The sequence below is a fragment of the Zosterops lateralis genome (genome assembly GCF_965231275.1).
Source record: "Zosterops lateralis genome assembly, chromosome: 13".
Taxonomy (NCBI): Eukaryota; Metazoa; Chordata; class Aves; order Passeriformes; family Zosteropidae; genus Zosterops; species Zosterops lateralis.
Genome location: NC_139773.1, coordinates 11,387,424 through 11,406,195, shown reverse-complemented (window position 1 = coordinate 11,406,195; position 18,772 = coordinate 11,387,424). Strand labels below are relative to the sequence as shown.

At 40.0% G+C, this 18,772-nt stretch overlaps 1 protein-coding gene across 1 annotated transcript in view; it reads right to left on the bottom strand.

The window, feature by feature from the left end:
- Nucleotides 1-301: 301 nt before the first annotated feature.
- Nucleotides 302-18,772, bottom strand: part of ADAMTSL3 (ADAMTS like 3) — a 168,641-nt gene continuing 150,170 nt past the window's right edge. Inside the window, exons 24-31 of the mRNA XM_083870816.1 lie at nucleotides 12,537-12,719; nucleotides 10,463-10,582; nucleotides 9,486-9,698; nucleotides 7,053-7,236; nucleotides 4,494-4,698; nucleotides 3,517-3,626; nucleotides 2,758-2,972; nucleotides 302-2,226 (exon numbers count right to left, since the gene is read on the bottom strand). Of these exons, the coding sequence (XP_083726942.1) occupies nucleotides 2,117-2,226; nucleotides 2,758-2,972; nucleotides 3,517-3,626; nucleotides 4,494-4,698; nucleotides 7,053-7,236; nucleotides 9,486-9,698; nucleotides 10,463-10,582; nucleotides 12,537-12,719 (1,340 nt within the window). The 3' untranslated portion in view covers nucleotides 302-2,116. The remainder of the gene's footprint in view (nucleotides 2,227-2,757; nucleotides 2,973-3,516; nucleotides 3,627-4,493; nucleotides 4,699-7,052; nucleotides 7,237-9,485; nucleotides 9,699-10,462; nucleotides 10,583-12,536; nucleotides 12,720-18,772) is intronic.

Here is an 18,772-nt window from a genome sequence, read left to right as displayed (position 1 = left end):
ACTTTATTCCACCTTTTAAAGAATCCTGATTCTAGATTTCGGTGAATCAGAGCTGACATTTGGATTTTGGCAAATTATCTTCCCACTTTTTCAGTCAGGTTACCTCTATGTTGTCTCTTAATACCAGTGCAAAGCAGACTGCAGTGAAGTTGACTATATATCTGATAGACTGTTAAAAATAAGAATTAATATGAGGCTTTGAAAAAAATCCCAGAATTACAGATAAAGTAGGTTGAAAAAATAACAAAGAATGAAAGCACAGTTACCATGCAAATCATGGTAATAAACAGTAATCACAGTGTTGAATAATCAAACTATACTTTATTTCAGAAATATCAAAACTACGTTCAAGAAGCTAAAATCTTCAGTTACTGGAGAAGCAATAAAGTAATCTACAGAGGAATGTCATGCCAATTGCAATCACAAACATTTACAGCACTGCTTTTGGTATAGCATGCATACTTAACCAAAGTTAATGCAACAAAAAATGCTGTGTGTTAACATTTGAAAACTTTAAATATAAAGGGAAAACATGGATAAGAAATTTTGGTAATAAGAAAAAATATATGTCCAAAATCTTTATTAAACACTGTACAAAAAAAAATATTGCACTTTTAAATCAGACAATAAATATCTACAAAAGTATCTTACAAATGTTTAATTTAAAAAACTGCTTAAACAATCAAGACCCATTGCTGATTAAAAAGGTAATGATCAGGAATATCCTCTCCTTGCAGTCAGCCTTGGACACGATAGTCCACCCTAAACATTTTCTATACAGTAGTGCTACCCTAATTGTCAGTGATGCAAACCCCCTGTGCAGGATGCTGTGTCTGAACTGCCCCCACAGCACTCCCAGCCCTCCACCCATCACCCAGGTCAGAGATGGAACACAAGAGCCAAGTCAAGGTAAGCATTCAGGCCTCCAATAAGAGCAGTAGTTTGGAAACTACAAAAGAAAAAAAACATTTATTTTCTGCCTCCTGTGGGGTCCTCTCTGCCCTAGTCAGACAATCTGCAACATGGAAGATAAATTACCCAGGAATACCATGGTAAGAATTTATCAACTTGCAAATGACTCAGATGGTTAATGGTCATGATGGAAAAATCATCTTGATGGAAAAATGCTCAAAATAGATTTCTTGCATTTGTCTACCTTCTATTGATTAATAATTCTTCCTTGGACATTTTTCCCCATTAATGGAGAAAAATAGAATGATTTTTCAAGAGAAGAAATCTGACAGCTATTTTGGCCAGTTACTGGTTCCTCATTTGTGACTCGATGTTGCAAGAGAACAGTGCTCACAAGTGTTTGTTCACAGCTCTGACAAGGAAGCTTCTGTCTCATTTAATATCAGTACAAAAGTATAATCATGCCAGAACTTTGATTGTACTTCAGAGACTGGAATTAGAATAGAAACAATAAAAAAATGACACCTCATTTATTCAAAAGAGATCTATTGCAGCTTTGAAAATTGTACGAGGATCTATAGTTTCTTACTGCATGCACAGAAATACAAGCAGGAAAAATTCAATGTACTTCTGTGTATCCATCTGAGAGCTAGTATCTGTAAAGCATATCCTGTGAGATCAACCCTTAAGCTCAAGCTGTTTATGAAAATGAAGCTGCTGCCAAAATTTTACAGCTACAAGCCACAGCTTCTATAAATTTAAAAATGGTGTTAAATATGACGAAAAAACCCCAACAAAATCCTGGGAGTCAAGAGTTGCTGCATTACCAAATTTTTTCAAAGTATTTTTGTGACTCTTCCTCATAAGTTAAGGACAATAACCACTATTTGCTGCTTTTATGTAATTTTTTTCCACTGATAAAATTATAAATGATGGCCTGCAAAAGTTTACAGATGATATGCCATGATATTATCTTGCTAATCCAGACACGTTTAAAACATTAGAAGTTCCAAGGCAAAGAATGAAAAATGAAAGCTTACAGAAACTATACCTCATTCAGCCCATCAATCCACAATACCGTGTTTTCATTAGCCCCATGTTACAACTAATGTCTCATTTACAAGAATACATTTCAAGCAGGTTAGTTTAATGAACCTGTCTTCTCATCTCTTCTCTGCAGCATCATGAACGTGCCATAGAGGACTTACATTTCTTGACATGATTGACAACATCTTTCTTTGTAGGTGTCTATCAAGCATAACTTTAGTTGCTTTACAAATGTACAGTAGGGAGTTGTATCCTTGCATTCGCCTTCTGAAAAATATATTTAAACGTTACAAGGCTTTATAATGAGCAAAAGAGAAATAGCAGAACTTGCCATTGTAATTGTAAACAACTGATGGGTTTTCCTGCTAGCTTCGTAATTATTTTAATGTGCATTTCTGGCAGCAGTAGATTCAAAGCTAAACAAGGTCACAAGGGAGAGGTGTGATCTCACTGCATTCATTTCCTCATTGTCTGTTTCAGAGCACTATCCCATCCTGGAGACATTAACAGCTCGCTCAGAGACTTTTGAGTCACAACTGGCACAGTCATGTAGGGAAGTTTGCAAAAAAACTTCCTAAATATCCTGTTTCTAAAAGTGCTTTTGAGGCTTTAATATCAAACTGGCCTACTTAGAGAAAAGAAACCGCAGGATTACGAAGTGCTCCTTGGAGAGGATAGTTTTACCTTTGATGTACAATCAAATGCTTGTAGAATCAATAGTGTACAACTGTGAGTCACTTTCTAATATAACTGCTACAAACTATTACTATGCTCGTATTTAAATAAACATCTACATACTGCCACAGGATGTGACATTGCAGTGTTGCCAGGTCACTGGTCTCTTCCTCCCTCCACACAACTGCTCAGCCACGGGTTTGTTGCTCTGCCTGTGCACGCAGGACACTCTTCTGGACTGGAACCCACTCCCACAGCCCACACTGCAGGGCCTCCAGGGGCCTGTCCTCCAGTACACGTCACACACCTCTGAAGAACAGTTCCTTCTGGCAGGAGGGCTGTGCAGGGAAATAAAGGCAGTTAAATGTTTGCTTTTGTGCTAAACCCTTAATTACACAGCAGAAGAACTGATCAGCCCCCACACTCCCTGCTCATAGCACAGCCGAGCAGACCAGGATCCTCAAAATTGTCTCTGTGTTTTGAATATCTCCAAAGATGGAGACACTACAATTTTCTGAGTAACCTGTTCCATTGTTTTCTTTAATTTAAGTTGAATTCCCTTTATTTAATTTTGCGCTCACTCATCACGCCTTCTCACTCATGAGTTTCTTTAAACCAGTTTCTTAACCCTGGAATAGAAAAGGTATTTGATCTTTAAGAAAACTTAACTGGCCCTGAATCACTGCATAGTGGATGCTGTGTGTTCTTCAGGCATAACCTCTCCTGGGCTCCTGAATTCATCCAGTGTCCACAAAGGAATGACTGTCTCTACCTCATTTCCTTTGTTTGACACAAAAGAATTTGCCTACTTGCAGTGACAATCCTGTACCTTCAATTTGATTATCTAAAGAATCTAACTGGCAACTTCTTCACACTGTTTACCTTTTTCTTTCATCACAAGAAGAGTTTGGCACTGAAGATCCGTTCTGAAGCTGACACATAAACTGACGGTGCTGGGAACCTGCAGGGCGGCCTGCACAGCCACCAGAACACTGAAAATGGAGAGAAAAGGGTGAGGGAAGAGAAAAACAAATAGGCAAGTTAGTAACGACAGAATCATCTTCCTAGGGAGTTACCCAGCTACACAGCCCAGCCCTATTTTTTTGAATCTTGCCTTCTTCAGCCCTGTCACATGTCAGTTTGGATAAGGCCTACATATTTTTTGTTCTCTTTGTGCAATTTTGCCAAGACACTGACTTTCCTGCCTGTTCCTAAAAGAAAATCCTTTGTCTTCCCTCACTATGCCACACCCCTACTGCTACAGAATTCTTTCTGTGGTACTACCCATTACAAACTTGCCTTGATAAAACCTGTATTGGGAATGCAGCTACAGCAGTTCCAATTAATTACTTTGCATATTGAACAGTAAATACAAATCATATCAAGATGAACACAAGTTGGCCTCATGAAGGAAGAAACAGAAAATATAGGAAACCAGACTTCTGTGCATTCTGTGAATTGAGCATTTTCTTCAACATGTTGTTGAAGCACATTCACGTATCTTTTTTTGGATACTTCACAAGTACAGCTATGCAACTTGTGTACTAATGTGACTGCAATAAAAGCAATAAACTAGCTTGGAAGATGGAATACATCACAATGGCTTAGCTTCTAAAATACACTGAAGTTTATACTCTGGTTTCAGGTCATGTCTTCAACAAAAAAACGTTGCACAGAGAGCATAAAATGAAGAAACAAGATTTCTAATTGATCTGAAAGGTAATTACAGCCACAAAGCTCCTCCCTCGTGCAAGAGGAGAGATGTTCAGCCACAAGAGGACAGAAGCTCAGCCAGTGGCACAATGGCACTGTCCCGCTTTTACAATACAAGGAGATCCCAGACAAAGGCTGTCACCTACCTGTGTTTTTGGCTGTGCTGGCCCCAGGGGACAGGAGTGCCCCATGCAGGGTGTCCTTGCCAGGGGCCGGTCCCTGTGTGTGCAGGCTCCTGGCAGCAGGGACAGCACACTGCCATTGCCCTTGGCCTGCTGACACCACAGCTGTCGGTGCCGAAATCCACTGCCACAGGCTGCAGAGCACTCAGACCACGGCCCAGCCACCCACCTGCAGGATGCACAGAGACACACATTTATGGCAATCATTGCAGCCCTGCTGGTAGTTTGCAAAGAAAATGCAAAAGAACCTGTCCTCACAAATTTTAGATGTGAGAATAGTTAGAATCTGCTCCTACTTCACTTGAGCGAGGCCTTCTAAAGGTGGTTAACAGGTGACAGCATATTTGCTAACAGAGGCTACAATGCTCATTACCAGAATGTTACTAGGTGAGCCCTATAGACCCTGCTGGATGTGACATTCCAGGAGGAAGGAGAGTGTACTTTTATATTACTTGTAAAATGGATGGTACCAATTTAGTTAGTACTAAAATGACAGCTGTCCTAACTCATCCAAATTTATGACATAGAGATCTCACCAGATAATGGCTCAAACAGAACATGTTATTTATTGATTAGAAGTTGCAAATATTTAGTCTGTCTTGGCAGCTAGGAAAAATACTGGGGAGGCAGCAGGTGGTAATACAATCAAGTTGACTTGCTCTTTGAATAAATCTAGGCTAGAAAAATGAACTGAACTTTGTGTACCACAAGGTAATCTTTTACAGTCTGCACCCTTGTCTTTTTCTCCCTTTTAAAGCTGAAGTACTTTTGCAAACATTTGGTGCAGTGCATGCACAGAAAGCACAAGTTAAGTAGATACTCAAGGCCTTATATTTGCTTAACTGTACCACTCCACTGTGACAGAGAGAAGTGATTAAACACATGGAAAACACTTTGAATAATTAAGATCCCGTGCCACTGACTATACATATAAAGCTTTCATAATTCTATGGATGCTTTCTAAAGAGCTGCCATGAGATGAGAAGATTGTGCAGAAATCAGTAAGTAGGAAAATGGGAAGGGAAGTTTGGACATTTTGCACTTCCCTCCCAGGTCAGTAATCACAGGAAAGGACAGAGGTTAGAGGCACCAAGAAACAGACCCAGGGCTATTTTCCAGGCATCTGGGATGCTCTTCCTGTATAGAAAGCGTGGAATATTTTATTTTAAAAAACCCAATTTATATGTTAGCATACACATATGGTTCAAGGCAGAGTTAATTATGTTAGTATACATACAATTGCCTTCCACTGGTGATTACATAAAGCCAAATTAAAAGCAGAACAAATCTAAGCATATAAAAAGACAATTCAGTTCCCATTCTCTTTAGCCATATGAAATAACCGATTTGTTTATGTTGTGAATACTCCAGGGCCAGTGATAATCAGATTATTTAGTCATGCCCTGCAATCCCCTGAAAGGCATGACCTTGTTCAGAGGAGCCCCAGGACCTCTTGCACCCTCCTCTCATCTGCTCCAAATGCTGGAGCTTAAGAGGGAAATCTGCAACTGAAGCTGTGCTTGAAACTATTAGTTTGATTTCAGTATTTTTCTACTGGCAAAATGTTAGCTTTCTCTGGGCTGACTGGAGTTCAGTATCACAATTCAAGATAATCTGGGTTTTGGCTGCTAATGATGAAATATAAACAATTTCTCCTGATACATATATGTTGCTAGGTTTTCTGCATTTAGAACAGAATTGAGAACATACTGGCAAGCTGCACTCTCACAATGTCAGCTAAGGTCTTTAAACTTCCCTGCCAACATTTTCCAGCGAGGGACAACTCCAAAGTGTGTGTACCCCTCAGAGATTTTTGCTGATAGTGATGGCCAGTTCTTTAAAGCAACAAAAACACTTACTTTAAGGATCTTGTGGGGTTTTCTGTGGAAAATCTGGAGAAACATCCTGTTGAGCTGGAATGCTCAGTGCAACTCAAATAGTCTAGAGGTATGGTTTTGGCCATTGGAATCAGATGTTGTGATACACTTGTCTGTGATATAAATATTTTCAGCCCCATAATCTCCAGTTGATCCAGTGAGAAAACTGACAGGGAAAGACATTTGAGGAGCTCTGTGGTGAGGAGCATTAGAGAGAAATGAGGCATTCCACAGAAAACATCTTACTCAGAGCTCTGCTGCCACAAAGGAGAGCAGGTGAACACAGAGTTGCACTGGCCACTCTAAACACAGCAAGTTTTCCCTCTGGGGTGGCACAGATTCCACAAAACTACACATCCCAGTGTCTCATAGAGATGTCCAGCTTAGCTTTTGAGGTGTGGGTGTGGTAGCAGCCAGACCTGCTGCAGCAGCATGGAGACCATGCTCAGGTCTCATTTACTCAGCTGAATCAAGTGTTTCCCTCCTTGCTTGTGATCCATTTCCACACCTCTCATGCTTTAAGGTTCATGCTGAAATAAACCCCACATTTCACACTCAGAGCATAAACACAGAAACAGTTTCAGGAGGTGGCGGGTGCATTTGAATACACACGGAGCACACGGAAATAGAGCAGAAGGGGGTTTACCTGGGAGGGCAGTCCTCTCTGTTGCAGGGCTGGTAAACAATCCCTGGCTTTTGCAGCTCTCTGCATTGTGACTCATTTACTTTCTGTTTCTCAGTGTTGATGCACTGTAGGCTCCTGGAGCGGGTTCCTGAATGCCCACAGGTGGCAGAGCAAGGACTCCACTCAGCGTATTCCCAGGTGTAATCTAAGAAATACAATTGGAAGCAGTGTGAGAGAGGCACTGTACATTGGAACTCTGTCACATTTTGATTGATTTGGCAGCACACTCTGTAGGCTGGACAGACACCACATCCTCTGTAGAAAAGCAAATATTTCAGCACTGTGAAAAGGGACCATGAGCCAAAGTAGAATTTAGTTCTGCTCAGCTTCCCCTCAAGTTTAGCCCTTACCTACAAGCACAAAGCCCTCTAGAAAGCAAATGAGATCAGCACATGAAGGGCAGAACCTGGCTCACAGTAGGAACTGATGAGCTTCCTTTAAAACTTTCATAACATTTTTATACAATGAGCATTAAAAAGAGGAAATTGTAAATCAGGCTCTCTAGGTTTCCTGCTGTTCTACAGCAAGTTAGTCCTGAAGAAAACTCATCTTACTCCAGACACCTCACATAATTTCAGGATTTAAGAAAATCCTGTCCTAAACTACAGAGAAGTATTTAATGTAAAAATAATTTGCCACTGAGGCAGCTGGCAAGATGAAAAAGGAATTTGTTTTAAAGAGCGTTTTATATTAAAAACCGATCACCTCTAACAATTACTACCTTTATATTTAGTCAAAATTCCACACTTACCCCTTCCTCCACAATTTTTTTTGACACTTGGTAAAAGATGAAGTACTATGCAATGTTGACAGATTTTTATGTGATCACAGAAGGAGTCAGGTTTTTCTATAATAACCAAGAATAATTGATAGCTACCAGCTGTGTCCACAGACCCACTCTTGCAGCACATAATGAATTCTTTAACTTATTGTTTTTCAATGTTTCCTTATTACTTCTGGATTTCTTAAAATAATACAAAAGGGCCTTTTTCAAAGTAGAAATAGTTAAATTTACTGACTGCAGCTATGATGGAGAGACTGTATTGTTTGTTTAACTAGGATGACACTACTCAGAAGTGCCCTTAAAATGCCTACTGTGCAAAAACCACCAGGGGAGGTTTTACAGCCTCGCAAATGCATGGGTATGGTAGTGATGAAACATTTACTTAAGTGGCAATCAAAGCTCAGAGCTAGGAAATGGAAATCACCCCAAAATACTGCCCAACCTGACTGGGCAACCAAAAGGCAGTCCAGCTGAAGACTGCAGGTGGACAGTTCAATAACTGGCAGAAATTCTAACTGTAATGAGACCTACATTAGGATCTAGGGCTGGACCTAGTTTTTGAAAAATTCTATTAGGGTGTTTTCTGATTTACACTTGATTTTTAAAAGTAAATGTTTTGATCATAGATGAATTTCAGTAAGATTCCTTTCCAAATGTAACTTCCCTCATAACATCAGGCTGTCCAGAACCCTCTTCACCCATGAACAGTCACTGAGAACATCCTCATACAGAGCACAAGGGATCTGATACTACTGCTCGAGTCCCTTGCAGATAAGTCATAAATCAAACTGATAGGTGGAGAGTTAAAACATGCAGAAAAGCTTACAGTGTCAACAGATGCTTGCTTTTAAATCTGAGTTCCTAATTATAATTGGGTTTTCAAAAAGAGAACATTATTATTTCCTAAACACTTAAAATGTTTAAAACTTGACAAAATGTTTGCAGATACAGCTGATTGTCCTGCTAGTGCAAATGCAAGGTTCTTTTAAAATTCCTCGATTTTGAAATTCAGTTGCACATTTTATAACCTACTGTTAGAAATGTGGGTTTGTGCAAGTGCATTATTCTGGGGAACCTTACAAGACATTTCTTGAGACTTTCACATGGAAATCTATGAGTGTGCAGCGTGCTCTAGTACAGTGATGTGATTAAGGGTGTCTGCAGTAAGATCACTACCATATTAATTGTGATGATGCTGGAATATGACAATTACTTTAAAATTATTTTTATTTTAATGAAGGTATTTCCAAAGAGGACCTCAAAGTCAGTTTTGTTTCAGTTTGGTGGGCTACCATGGAGTTGTTTATTGAAGTGGAAGTTGATAAAACCTGTCTGATCTAAAACTATTTAAACAGAAAGACACATTCTCTCAGCTTCTCAGATACACAGGAAAGCAATATGATATTTAGATACACATTAATTACCATATCCATCTCTGAGTATTGGCACTGTCTATTGACTTAAATAAGACCACTCCCATATGTGAAGCTAAGCGCATATTTCTGAATTACTTTCAACACAGAAAAGAAGGTTAGTTATTAGGAAAGTCTTTACAGAGCGAAAGAAGATATTTTAAAATTCAAGAATTTGTCATATAATTTTCAACAAACCTTCCTTCTTGACATTTACCCAAACTGACATTAGTTTTGCACTCGCTGAAGTCCGACATTGGAATTGTCCAACAAATTGACCAGAGTTGGTGTTCACCTCTAGGATACGACCCCCAACCAGGGTTCGGTATTCCAAGGTCGTAACTTCCTCAAGTGGACTATCCCCAAAGAGCCACTGGACTGTGTTTCTGTGACTGGGCAGCACCGGGCAACCTAAAAATTAACAGCATTTTAGCAGGTTTTTCTCAACACATTTGTGAACAATTATGTACAAGGGTGTGATTCTACATAAAGGACATTACCATTCTAAATAAAAACAAGAATATGCATAAATCCACTGAAGTCCAAGCCATGACCCAAATCCTGACTGCCCCTTGAGGGGTATGAGCTCTGTAAGTTGATGTGTACTTACCACACTTCATAATTTCCCTTTCAGTAAGTTGTTATAAACTTAATCTTCCAGAGGAATAAAGTGGAAGGGGGGAACAATGATTTCAATGGAATGAAGATTTAATACCAGACCCTACAATATGCAAATAGGTCTGTAGTTAAAGACCTTCTATCTGTTTGGGAAGGGAGTCATAAATGCATGAAATGAAATTGCTGCATTTTCATTCCACAGGGCACAGGCAGGGATGGAAACTAAGGCACTCATTTAGATGGGAAAAAGCACAAACACAGAGCCCAGCTGAATCCCTTCCATTTTTCAAATGAAGCTCAAAGAGCAATCACATGGCTTTAGTGGCAGGGTGATTCACCTCACAATGTCTTAAGAAAAGCTATTTTGTGAAAAGCTGGATAGAAAAATGTGATTGATTATCTTAATCTAAGGCCTCCTCAGTGGTAATTGAGAGCTGAGCTACAGTTAAGAAATCCAGGAGGTCACCAAACCTGAACTCTTGGGAATTGCACTCACCTCCTCTATTTTAATACAGTAAATAAATAATATTAATGAAAAAGCAGAAAAGACAACACACCTATTCTTAGTGGATCGCCAGGTACCACAGTGACATTTGTACCAATCCCAGATGCCATCAGGACACGCTTTCTTCTGCTTCCCTTCAATAACTGAGTGTTATTCTCTGTAAGTCTTTGTTCTGTAACACAGTGCATAAGATCTCTTCTCAGCAAGAATTAAATCATGATTCCAAAAAAGATTTCGTATCAAAATACTCAGCATGCTAGTTATGAACCAGAAAGATAACAGCAGTTTGGAATTCTTTAGGAATAACTTCATTTATGCAGTTAAATTATCTGTCTAAGAAATAAACTGCAGGGAAACAGAAATTATATATGTTTATGCAAGTTCCTGAATTAATAAATTAATAAATTTATTGAATTTGTTAGAAAAACAAGCCTGTAACAGTATAAAAACAAGATTTACAGGATGTATTTCCTGGTTTTCATGACAATGTTATTTATTATTTCATTGCATGCAGAAATTGTAAGAGAAATAATTCTTCCAGTGGAATCTGGCCAATTGCTCTGTTCCATTAAATGGAATTATGACAAAGTGTTATAATAGAAAAAAAGAAGAACATCTTTTAAACTCTAATTATGCATAGAGATAGCATAATGATTGCAGAGTCAAATGCCCATCACTATAGCAACTCCTCCTTTTTATCACATGCTGGCAGAACAACTGCCAAAAATGTGGGCAATCTGTCAGTAACACACAGTTCTTACCACTTAGTCAACATTTCTGTTTTAATGAATGTACATAACATCTATGGCTCTCCTTCCAGAAGGGTTTAAATCTTTTGCTATATTCTGACTTCTCTGGGTCATTTTACATTGGCTCAACATTTTTCCTCAGTGTGCAATTTCTGTACAAAGCCTCCTGCCCGTCTGTAAACACCAGGACAAAAAAATCTCCACAAAATCACAGTGAGGCCAGCTCCACAGGCAAAAGACTGCTTGCCTTGTTAGCCTTTAGGGAGTTTTATTGGAAAGGCTGCACAGACTTTGTGCTACTGCTGGACTGGCCCTGACCAGGCAGCAAGTCCTCTAGCCAGGCCAGAAATGTGATGGGATATTTCAGTCTACACTGAGCCACTGCAATCTGCAAATCCTGACAGCAGAAGTCCTCCCATTTCACTGCAGTCCTGCACAGCCAAAAACTTGGAGAATTTGGCCTTCTCCTATCCACTCCAGCTTTATTTAAACTAATGTCACATGAGCAGGAACAGGAACAAAATTTAGACTCTTGTGAGCGATCTTCCAGTCACGTCATTAGAATAATATTCCTCTCTGGAACATCCAAAGTTTTGATGTGCTCCAGGAAAACTGAAAGCAGGAAGGCAGCTTCAGTCTACACTCATCCTCACACAGAGGCTCCTGTTATGTATTTAGAATGTCCTCCTCAGTCAACAAACCCAAATATCCACAACCTGCCCGAGGTGTGTGCCTGAAAAAGGGATCTTTGTGGCAGGACTGGTCATGGGGAGCTGCAAAGGGGTGAGACAGCTCATCTCTAGAGCCAAATGATCTACTGACTGCAGTGATTTGCAAGGCATGATTGCATTATAAAGAATTACATCATTAATCTAGTTACAACAGAGTTTTTTCTTTACATTTTCTACTCTGAGGGTTCAGAGCTCAATCAGAATTTTTTCTTTTCTACTCCCCTACATTTTATTGGCATCTATAATTTTTAAAAATGAACACCGAACCCCAAAAACAGCCTTTGCTTTTATTTTCCTGTGTTTTCCTGAAGATTTTCTGAATATTCAAGCCTGTCCTGTGTCTCTAGTTAGAAGCACGGAACCCACTGTAACAATGGATTTAGTTGAGGTGGTTTAAGGGCTGATTATTTATCACCTGGAAGCAAGAAAATGGAACAACCTCGAAGCCACAAGTCAAACCACCTGTATCCAGATCCACATTAAAGGAAACACAAAACAGAGAACAGATCCAAGGGAGTCAGATGCAATCAAAATTTTCAAGTTTCTAATAAAGTGCTAAATATGCCCCCAACTGTTTTATGGTTAAACTTTGATTATAAATTGGCTGAATTTTGTTATCAGTAAGGAATTCTCATTTAGCACTTACCAGTTATGTGGAGAACAGATGCAGCCTCAGCTTTTCCAAGGGCATTAGTTGCTCTGCAAGTGTATGTTCCTGCATCTCCATAGGAAACATTCCTCAGAAATAAAGAGCCATTCAAAACCAAGAAAGGATTGACTTGTAAAACATCTTTCTTCTTCAACCATGTTACATTTGGTTTGGGAACGCCTTTAAAATGAAAATAATTAAAACATTTGTTGTGAGAGATAATCCATAGGGTTTATACTGCTAACTGCATGCAAGAATCCTTTGTTCCTTTGTCATTTCACAGAGTGTGAAAATGCAAGTAACAACATTATAGTACAACAAGCAGTTTTCATACTCACAAGAAAACCTCTCCGTTATGAGCCCTATTAATAATTCAGCATCCCACTAAGAATAAAGATCAAAGGTTAAGTACTGCAAGCCCAGCTCAAACACAGCTTTACAAACTGCTGCCAGTCCTACAAAAGCAGCGTGCTCAGGTATCTCACTGAAAGATGTGACACCACTAAACCCAGCCAGGAAAAGCTGATGGAAAGATCTGCACAGCACCTTTTCATTCAACCTGCCTCCCACAAGGAAGGAAGGAAGGACAGAAGGGAGGAAGGAAGATTAAAAATTTTATCAAAAATTAGGAAAAAAAAATGGGGCAACAATATTTCTCTTAAAGAAAAAAAATAGATTAGAAAATACATATGGCCAATTTATGCCAAAACACTTGTGACAGCTTCTCCAAGTTGCAGATGTTATCTGTACAGCTTGTAATGACAGAGGGTGAAGGAAACAGAAAGAGCTATTAATGAAAAGAGGGGTTCTCTTGTTAAGCAATCTCAGTTACTGTGGTACAGAAGCCAAAGGTCTATCATCATTCCTGCTATAGTGCTTGAACTCTGAGAGCCTCAGCTCTTGCAGACAACTTGTCATTTTCAATTTTAATCAAAAAATTACTTTGAACATTTATTTTTAATGAAATTATTTTTCCACTGGCACACTACCAGTGGGAAGACTTCAGCTGTTTTATTTTCCTCAAACACTTGCCTTTAAAAAGAAATTTTGTAAGTTGGCAAATCAGACACCTCTGATTGAGCTGCTGCAGCAGAAATGCTCTTTCCGAGTTCCAAAATCCTGGGGGAAGTCACTGGGTAAATTGGCATATGTGGCACATTGAGCAGCCACAGATGTGCACAAAGGTGCAGGGATGCGACAAGTCACAGATGAAAAAAGTCTTTCACCTGAAGCCTTTTATTCACCAAATAAATTGGTCAGTGCTCACTGAAGGCTCCTCAAGCAGGTTCTGCTACAGGAGCCGACCCGAATGTGGGACATTTGGAAGCTCCAGCCATACTGAATGCTAATTCAGCCTCCTCTCCTCACAGATCATTGTACAGTATTACTTTACAGATGATGTCTTCATGATGTGGAATGGCCTTTAGGAACAACTTTAGCATTTCAATCACTGGCTTAGCACTTCCAATGCACACCTCAAGTTTTTCCTTTGCTGTAATAGGAACCAGACATATTTTTTGGAACCTGCAGTTTCACTGAAGGAAAAAGCTCCCCCCGCCATTTTGTCTAGAAAGGCAGTGAAGAGAAACACTCTGCATAATCACAGGTTTTATTCTAGACAATTTAGCAGCTGTTCCATGCTTTTAAATTCATGCAGAATTGTGTTTTACTGAATAAAGCTGTGTAAAACATGATCTGCAGAGTACACAGCGGTCCAAAAACCAGGTTGTTTTTCAGGTTTCTAGAAGAACCTTTATGCCACTTTGAAAAATCCATCTGGAATTAGGATGAGGTCTTGGTTTAAGGGTCTTTTTTCCATTTTACCCAGATTTCTGGCTAAAGCATATAATTCTCAGACATTTTTCCTATACCATGTACTTTCCACAGCCATTCAGGCATATACACTTACTCTGCAGATGGGCTGAGGAGGTGGTGTGAGGATCTGAGCTGTTTTACTCTAAGGCCTAGAGGTTTGCAGCCAGACTACCCTCACTGGCACCAAAACCCAGCAGGCCAATCAGAGCCAAAAAGAAGCCAGAAGCAGCACAGCTGAGATGGGACTGAAGTAAAAAGGTTTAAAGTCAAATTCCACAAAACACAAAAACGTTTGGAATGGTTCAAATTTAAACTTTTAACCTGAGCCTCTATCAAACATCAGCCCAATATCACCTCATGATAGTCCTCCCTCTGCTCTCATGACAGCATTTAGAAATGTAGCTCATTCCCAGGATTTAACTAAAGTCAAATATTTTTCTTTCAAACGGTTTATATCCTAGAGCTATCACAGAAAAATTGCCATGTCTCTATTCTTCTTCTTCTGAATGTGTGCCTCATTCAGAGACATGTAAAGCCTTTTAAAATGTGAACTGGAGTTCAGTTTGCAGAAGACATCTGCAGAATAGCTTTGCCACTCATTTTAAGTTCAAAACTGGGTATCTGTCACACACCTTAAACTCAAGTTATAGCAAATTATTCCTCTTTCTTTCTCCAAAGAGCTGTATTTGTTTCTCTTTAGGGAAAACAAGTGAGTAATACCACACACACAAGTAAATCAGACCATTACTCAAGTGAATAATGTGAGCACACAAACATAAATTGTAGGTCTGAGGAGAAGTGCAGACAGAGCCCTGCACCACAGGCCAGCAGCCAGTCCAGCTGTCATGCACCAGGAATCCACCCAAGCCATCCTAGGGGTGCTGGCAGTGAGAGATAAAGAGTGTGTGAGGGGGAATCCATGGAAAACAAGCAGTTAAATAGATCACATTAAAACCACCACCAGTGCTTTACACATGGGCATTGCTGCTCTCCAGCAGCTGATGTGACATGGACACCCTCAGGGTGCACCCATCAAGGGGAGCTGTGTGAGCCCAAAACAGCAGTGGGAATAATCACAACACTCCTGCACTGCATTTTACCCCAAAATATCAAGGAGTGAGATTTTTATCTAGGAGTTAATTATTATTATGTGAACTGTGTGCCGAGCACCTCTGAGTTGGCCTCTTCACAACCATTTTGAGGGCCCTTAAGATTTTGCATTTCATGGTTCCATTTCTTTTCTCAGCCTTTGTACTACATGGAAATCAATTCACTATCTGAGAGTGAGACTGGGAAATACTGGACTATGTGCTTAGGAATAACTGGTAATCAAGCTCCTTCCCTGACCCCTTCACTGGCTTTTGGTTAGGTTGCCATTAACAGTATTAAGGCAAATGCTCAGACTGAGTCCTGAACTAAGGAAAAAAAATACTTTAGAGAAGAATTCAGGGACCTATTACAGACTGGAGTAGAACATGAAGAGAGAACAGAAGAGAACTCTGCATGCTCTGCAGCCAGGAGACAGCTCTACGCCAGAAATCAGGGGCCTCCAACCCTGCCTTTCAGGGGAACCCAAAACTGGAGGGCAAAAATGTGATATAAAGCTTTCAGAGTTGGGCATCAAGAGAGACACAGTAGAGAAACCACTGAGAAAAAAGCCCAGCTCCTTCACATTCTTGGGCAAAGCAGCACATGCATTTCAAGCTTTTCTGGACAGCATCACTTTATCTGTATGTTCATATGGCCCGTGAAAAATCGTTTTCTGCTGTACATCTCATGAGACACAGAGTTCTTGTTTATATTTTCATTTCTGGAATTCCTATCAGGAGAGACTCTTACTGTTAGATGACACCTACGAAAATTAGTTTTAGGCATGCATTTACTTTTTTGCTTAGGAGTACCTTGCATAAAACTCCATCCCATAACCCATCACAACCCCAGCATGCAGTCAGCATTAGCACATTTCAGGTGCAAAACCTTCCATTGTGCAGATTTTTAGTGATTCTTCTTTAGAAATCAGACTCCATATTTACTGCTCCTGAGACAAGATTTCCCCTCCCTGCTGGTATGCAGCACTGCACACTGAGCTGAGTCTCATCTAGGAGCTCTTGGGAGAGAGCAGGCAAAGTACACAATTCCCACATTCCTCTTGTGACAAGGCTCTCCCAGTTGCACTGTGAAAAGCACCAATTTTCCTACACAGAAACTGCAGGACAGAGTTCAAGCATACCATCAAAACCAAGAAAAAGTTCAATTTTTTCCCTAGGCAAGTAGTTAAGGCCTAAAACCTCTGTTTTGGCCTTTAGAACTTATGTAAATAAAAACCTAAGAGTTTTAAGCAGTTTTCTCATCCAAGTAGAAACAAAACTAAGCAAAAATAAACCAAAACCAAGTTATTGCTTCCTTTTCTTTCTTTTTCCTTCCCTTAAAGGAGCTGAAATTACTCTTAAGCTTTGGGACATATTTGTAAGACTTCATGGAGTATTTTGTCCTTTGTGCACAAGGCTGAATTTTACTGCAGATGCTTGACTCTCACTTACTTAAAGATTGATCTACACAGGGACTTTAAATGAACAAAAATAACTTTCACGCTGTCTTCAGGAGCCTTTTCTCATTACAGAATTGTAGCAAAGAACACTTACAAGCTGAATAATTCCTGGTTCGATCCCAGACAGTACGAAAAGGGGAAGGAGGAAGAGGGAAGAGATGGCCTGCAGCCCCCTTTGTTTCCTTCCTACCCCATCTCCACAAAGATGCAGATGAGGATGAGCCCAAAGATTCAAATCCCCCAAACTGCCAAAGGCTCAGAATCCCCAAGTGCAGTAAAGATCTCAGGGATTTAAATGGAAGGTCTATCACTGGATCCAGAGAGCAGCAGAATCAAACAATTACATCCTACAGCTCCAAGTCAGGAAATCACTTAGGCATGAGACTAAATCCACCCCTATCAGGGAATACAATTAAACACATACTTAACATTCAGGATGGCTGTAATTGTCCTTCATGAACAAAGATGCATTCCTGAACTCAGGCCTTCTTAGTCTTAGAAAAACCTTGAAAATGCAAATCTTAGTCTTGCAACGGATCTAAATCCTCTTAAAAGTTCTTCTATAGACCTAAGTGGCTATAAAACTTTAAAATTAGTTTAATCTATTTTTCTGACCTCAAACACAGGTTATTTTCCACTAGCACTGGAGCAGCTCTACAATACTCAATGTTCCATGAAAAAAGTCATTTTCCACCATGAGTGGCCCGGGGACAGCAAATGTTATGGAAAAAAAATTCTAGCTCCAGATGGGACTGCAAAACACGTGTTTAAAAAAAGAGAAAAAAAGGAATCTGCACTATAGGGTGCCCTTAAAATATTCAGTGTTCAAAAACAAATTTCCTCCAACCTTGAAAGCCCTGTGAAATATTACACACCATAAAAACCTTGGCCTACTGACTACTTGCTCTAAAACACTGGATACGTCTTCAGAAATTTTTCCCCCAGCTACGTAGAATCTCATAAAGTATTCTGAGTTTCCCATTCAAAAGCAAGGCAGAACTGTGCTGGCACAAAGCACATTTTGCTGCACTTCACCAGAACTTTACCTTATTTCAGAGGCTAAACTTGTATGTCATCTTTCAGAGGTAACAACTCTGGGTCAACTATATACACACAATGAATGTAATCTGATTATTATTTACCCTACACTCACTAACACCTCCAGTGCACTGAGCGTAACCTACAAAGCAGTTGCTTCCACTGGTACACCTTCGTATTTCCTCCAGCAGAATTCTCCAACTGCCTTTATATTCATCTGAATTAGGCTTGGGCAATCAACTTCTAGTGAACCCTAAAAAGCCTGAACCTGCTGCTACTGAAATTACCCACATGAATCTTGCCAGCTTCACCAGGAATAACAGCCCTGAGCAGAGCAGCAGCAGCATGAGACATTCTGGCACTCGGTGTGATCCCCCACCTGCCCTCTGACACTGCCCCTCCTCTGGCAATCTTTCAAAGCCTTACCTCTGCCTACCAGCCATGCAGCAGCCCCTCTTCCTGGGTGGTAGCAGCATCTGGCAGGATTTAGGTATTCCTACCAACATCTGGCCACCTCCTTAGACGGGTTCCCAAAGCAAAACCCCTTCCCACCCCACTCTTGCTACGGCTCTGTCAGGTTCTGTTTAGCTCCCTGGCTGTCAAAGAGAACGTAATCTTTTTTCCAGCTGTACAAGTTTAAGGCTAATATTTTTCAAAATCAGGCATTTAAAATAAGGCAACTGTATTTAGCAGCTAATGACTGCTAGAGTGAATTCTGCAGTGGACCCCCACCAAAGACTGGTGTGCATTAGGGCACTTCCACAATCCAGCACTGTTAGCAGAGACTGGTTTGCCCAGCTGGTGTAATTAAACTTTCACTATACTGAATAAT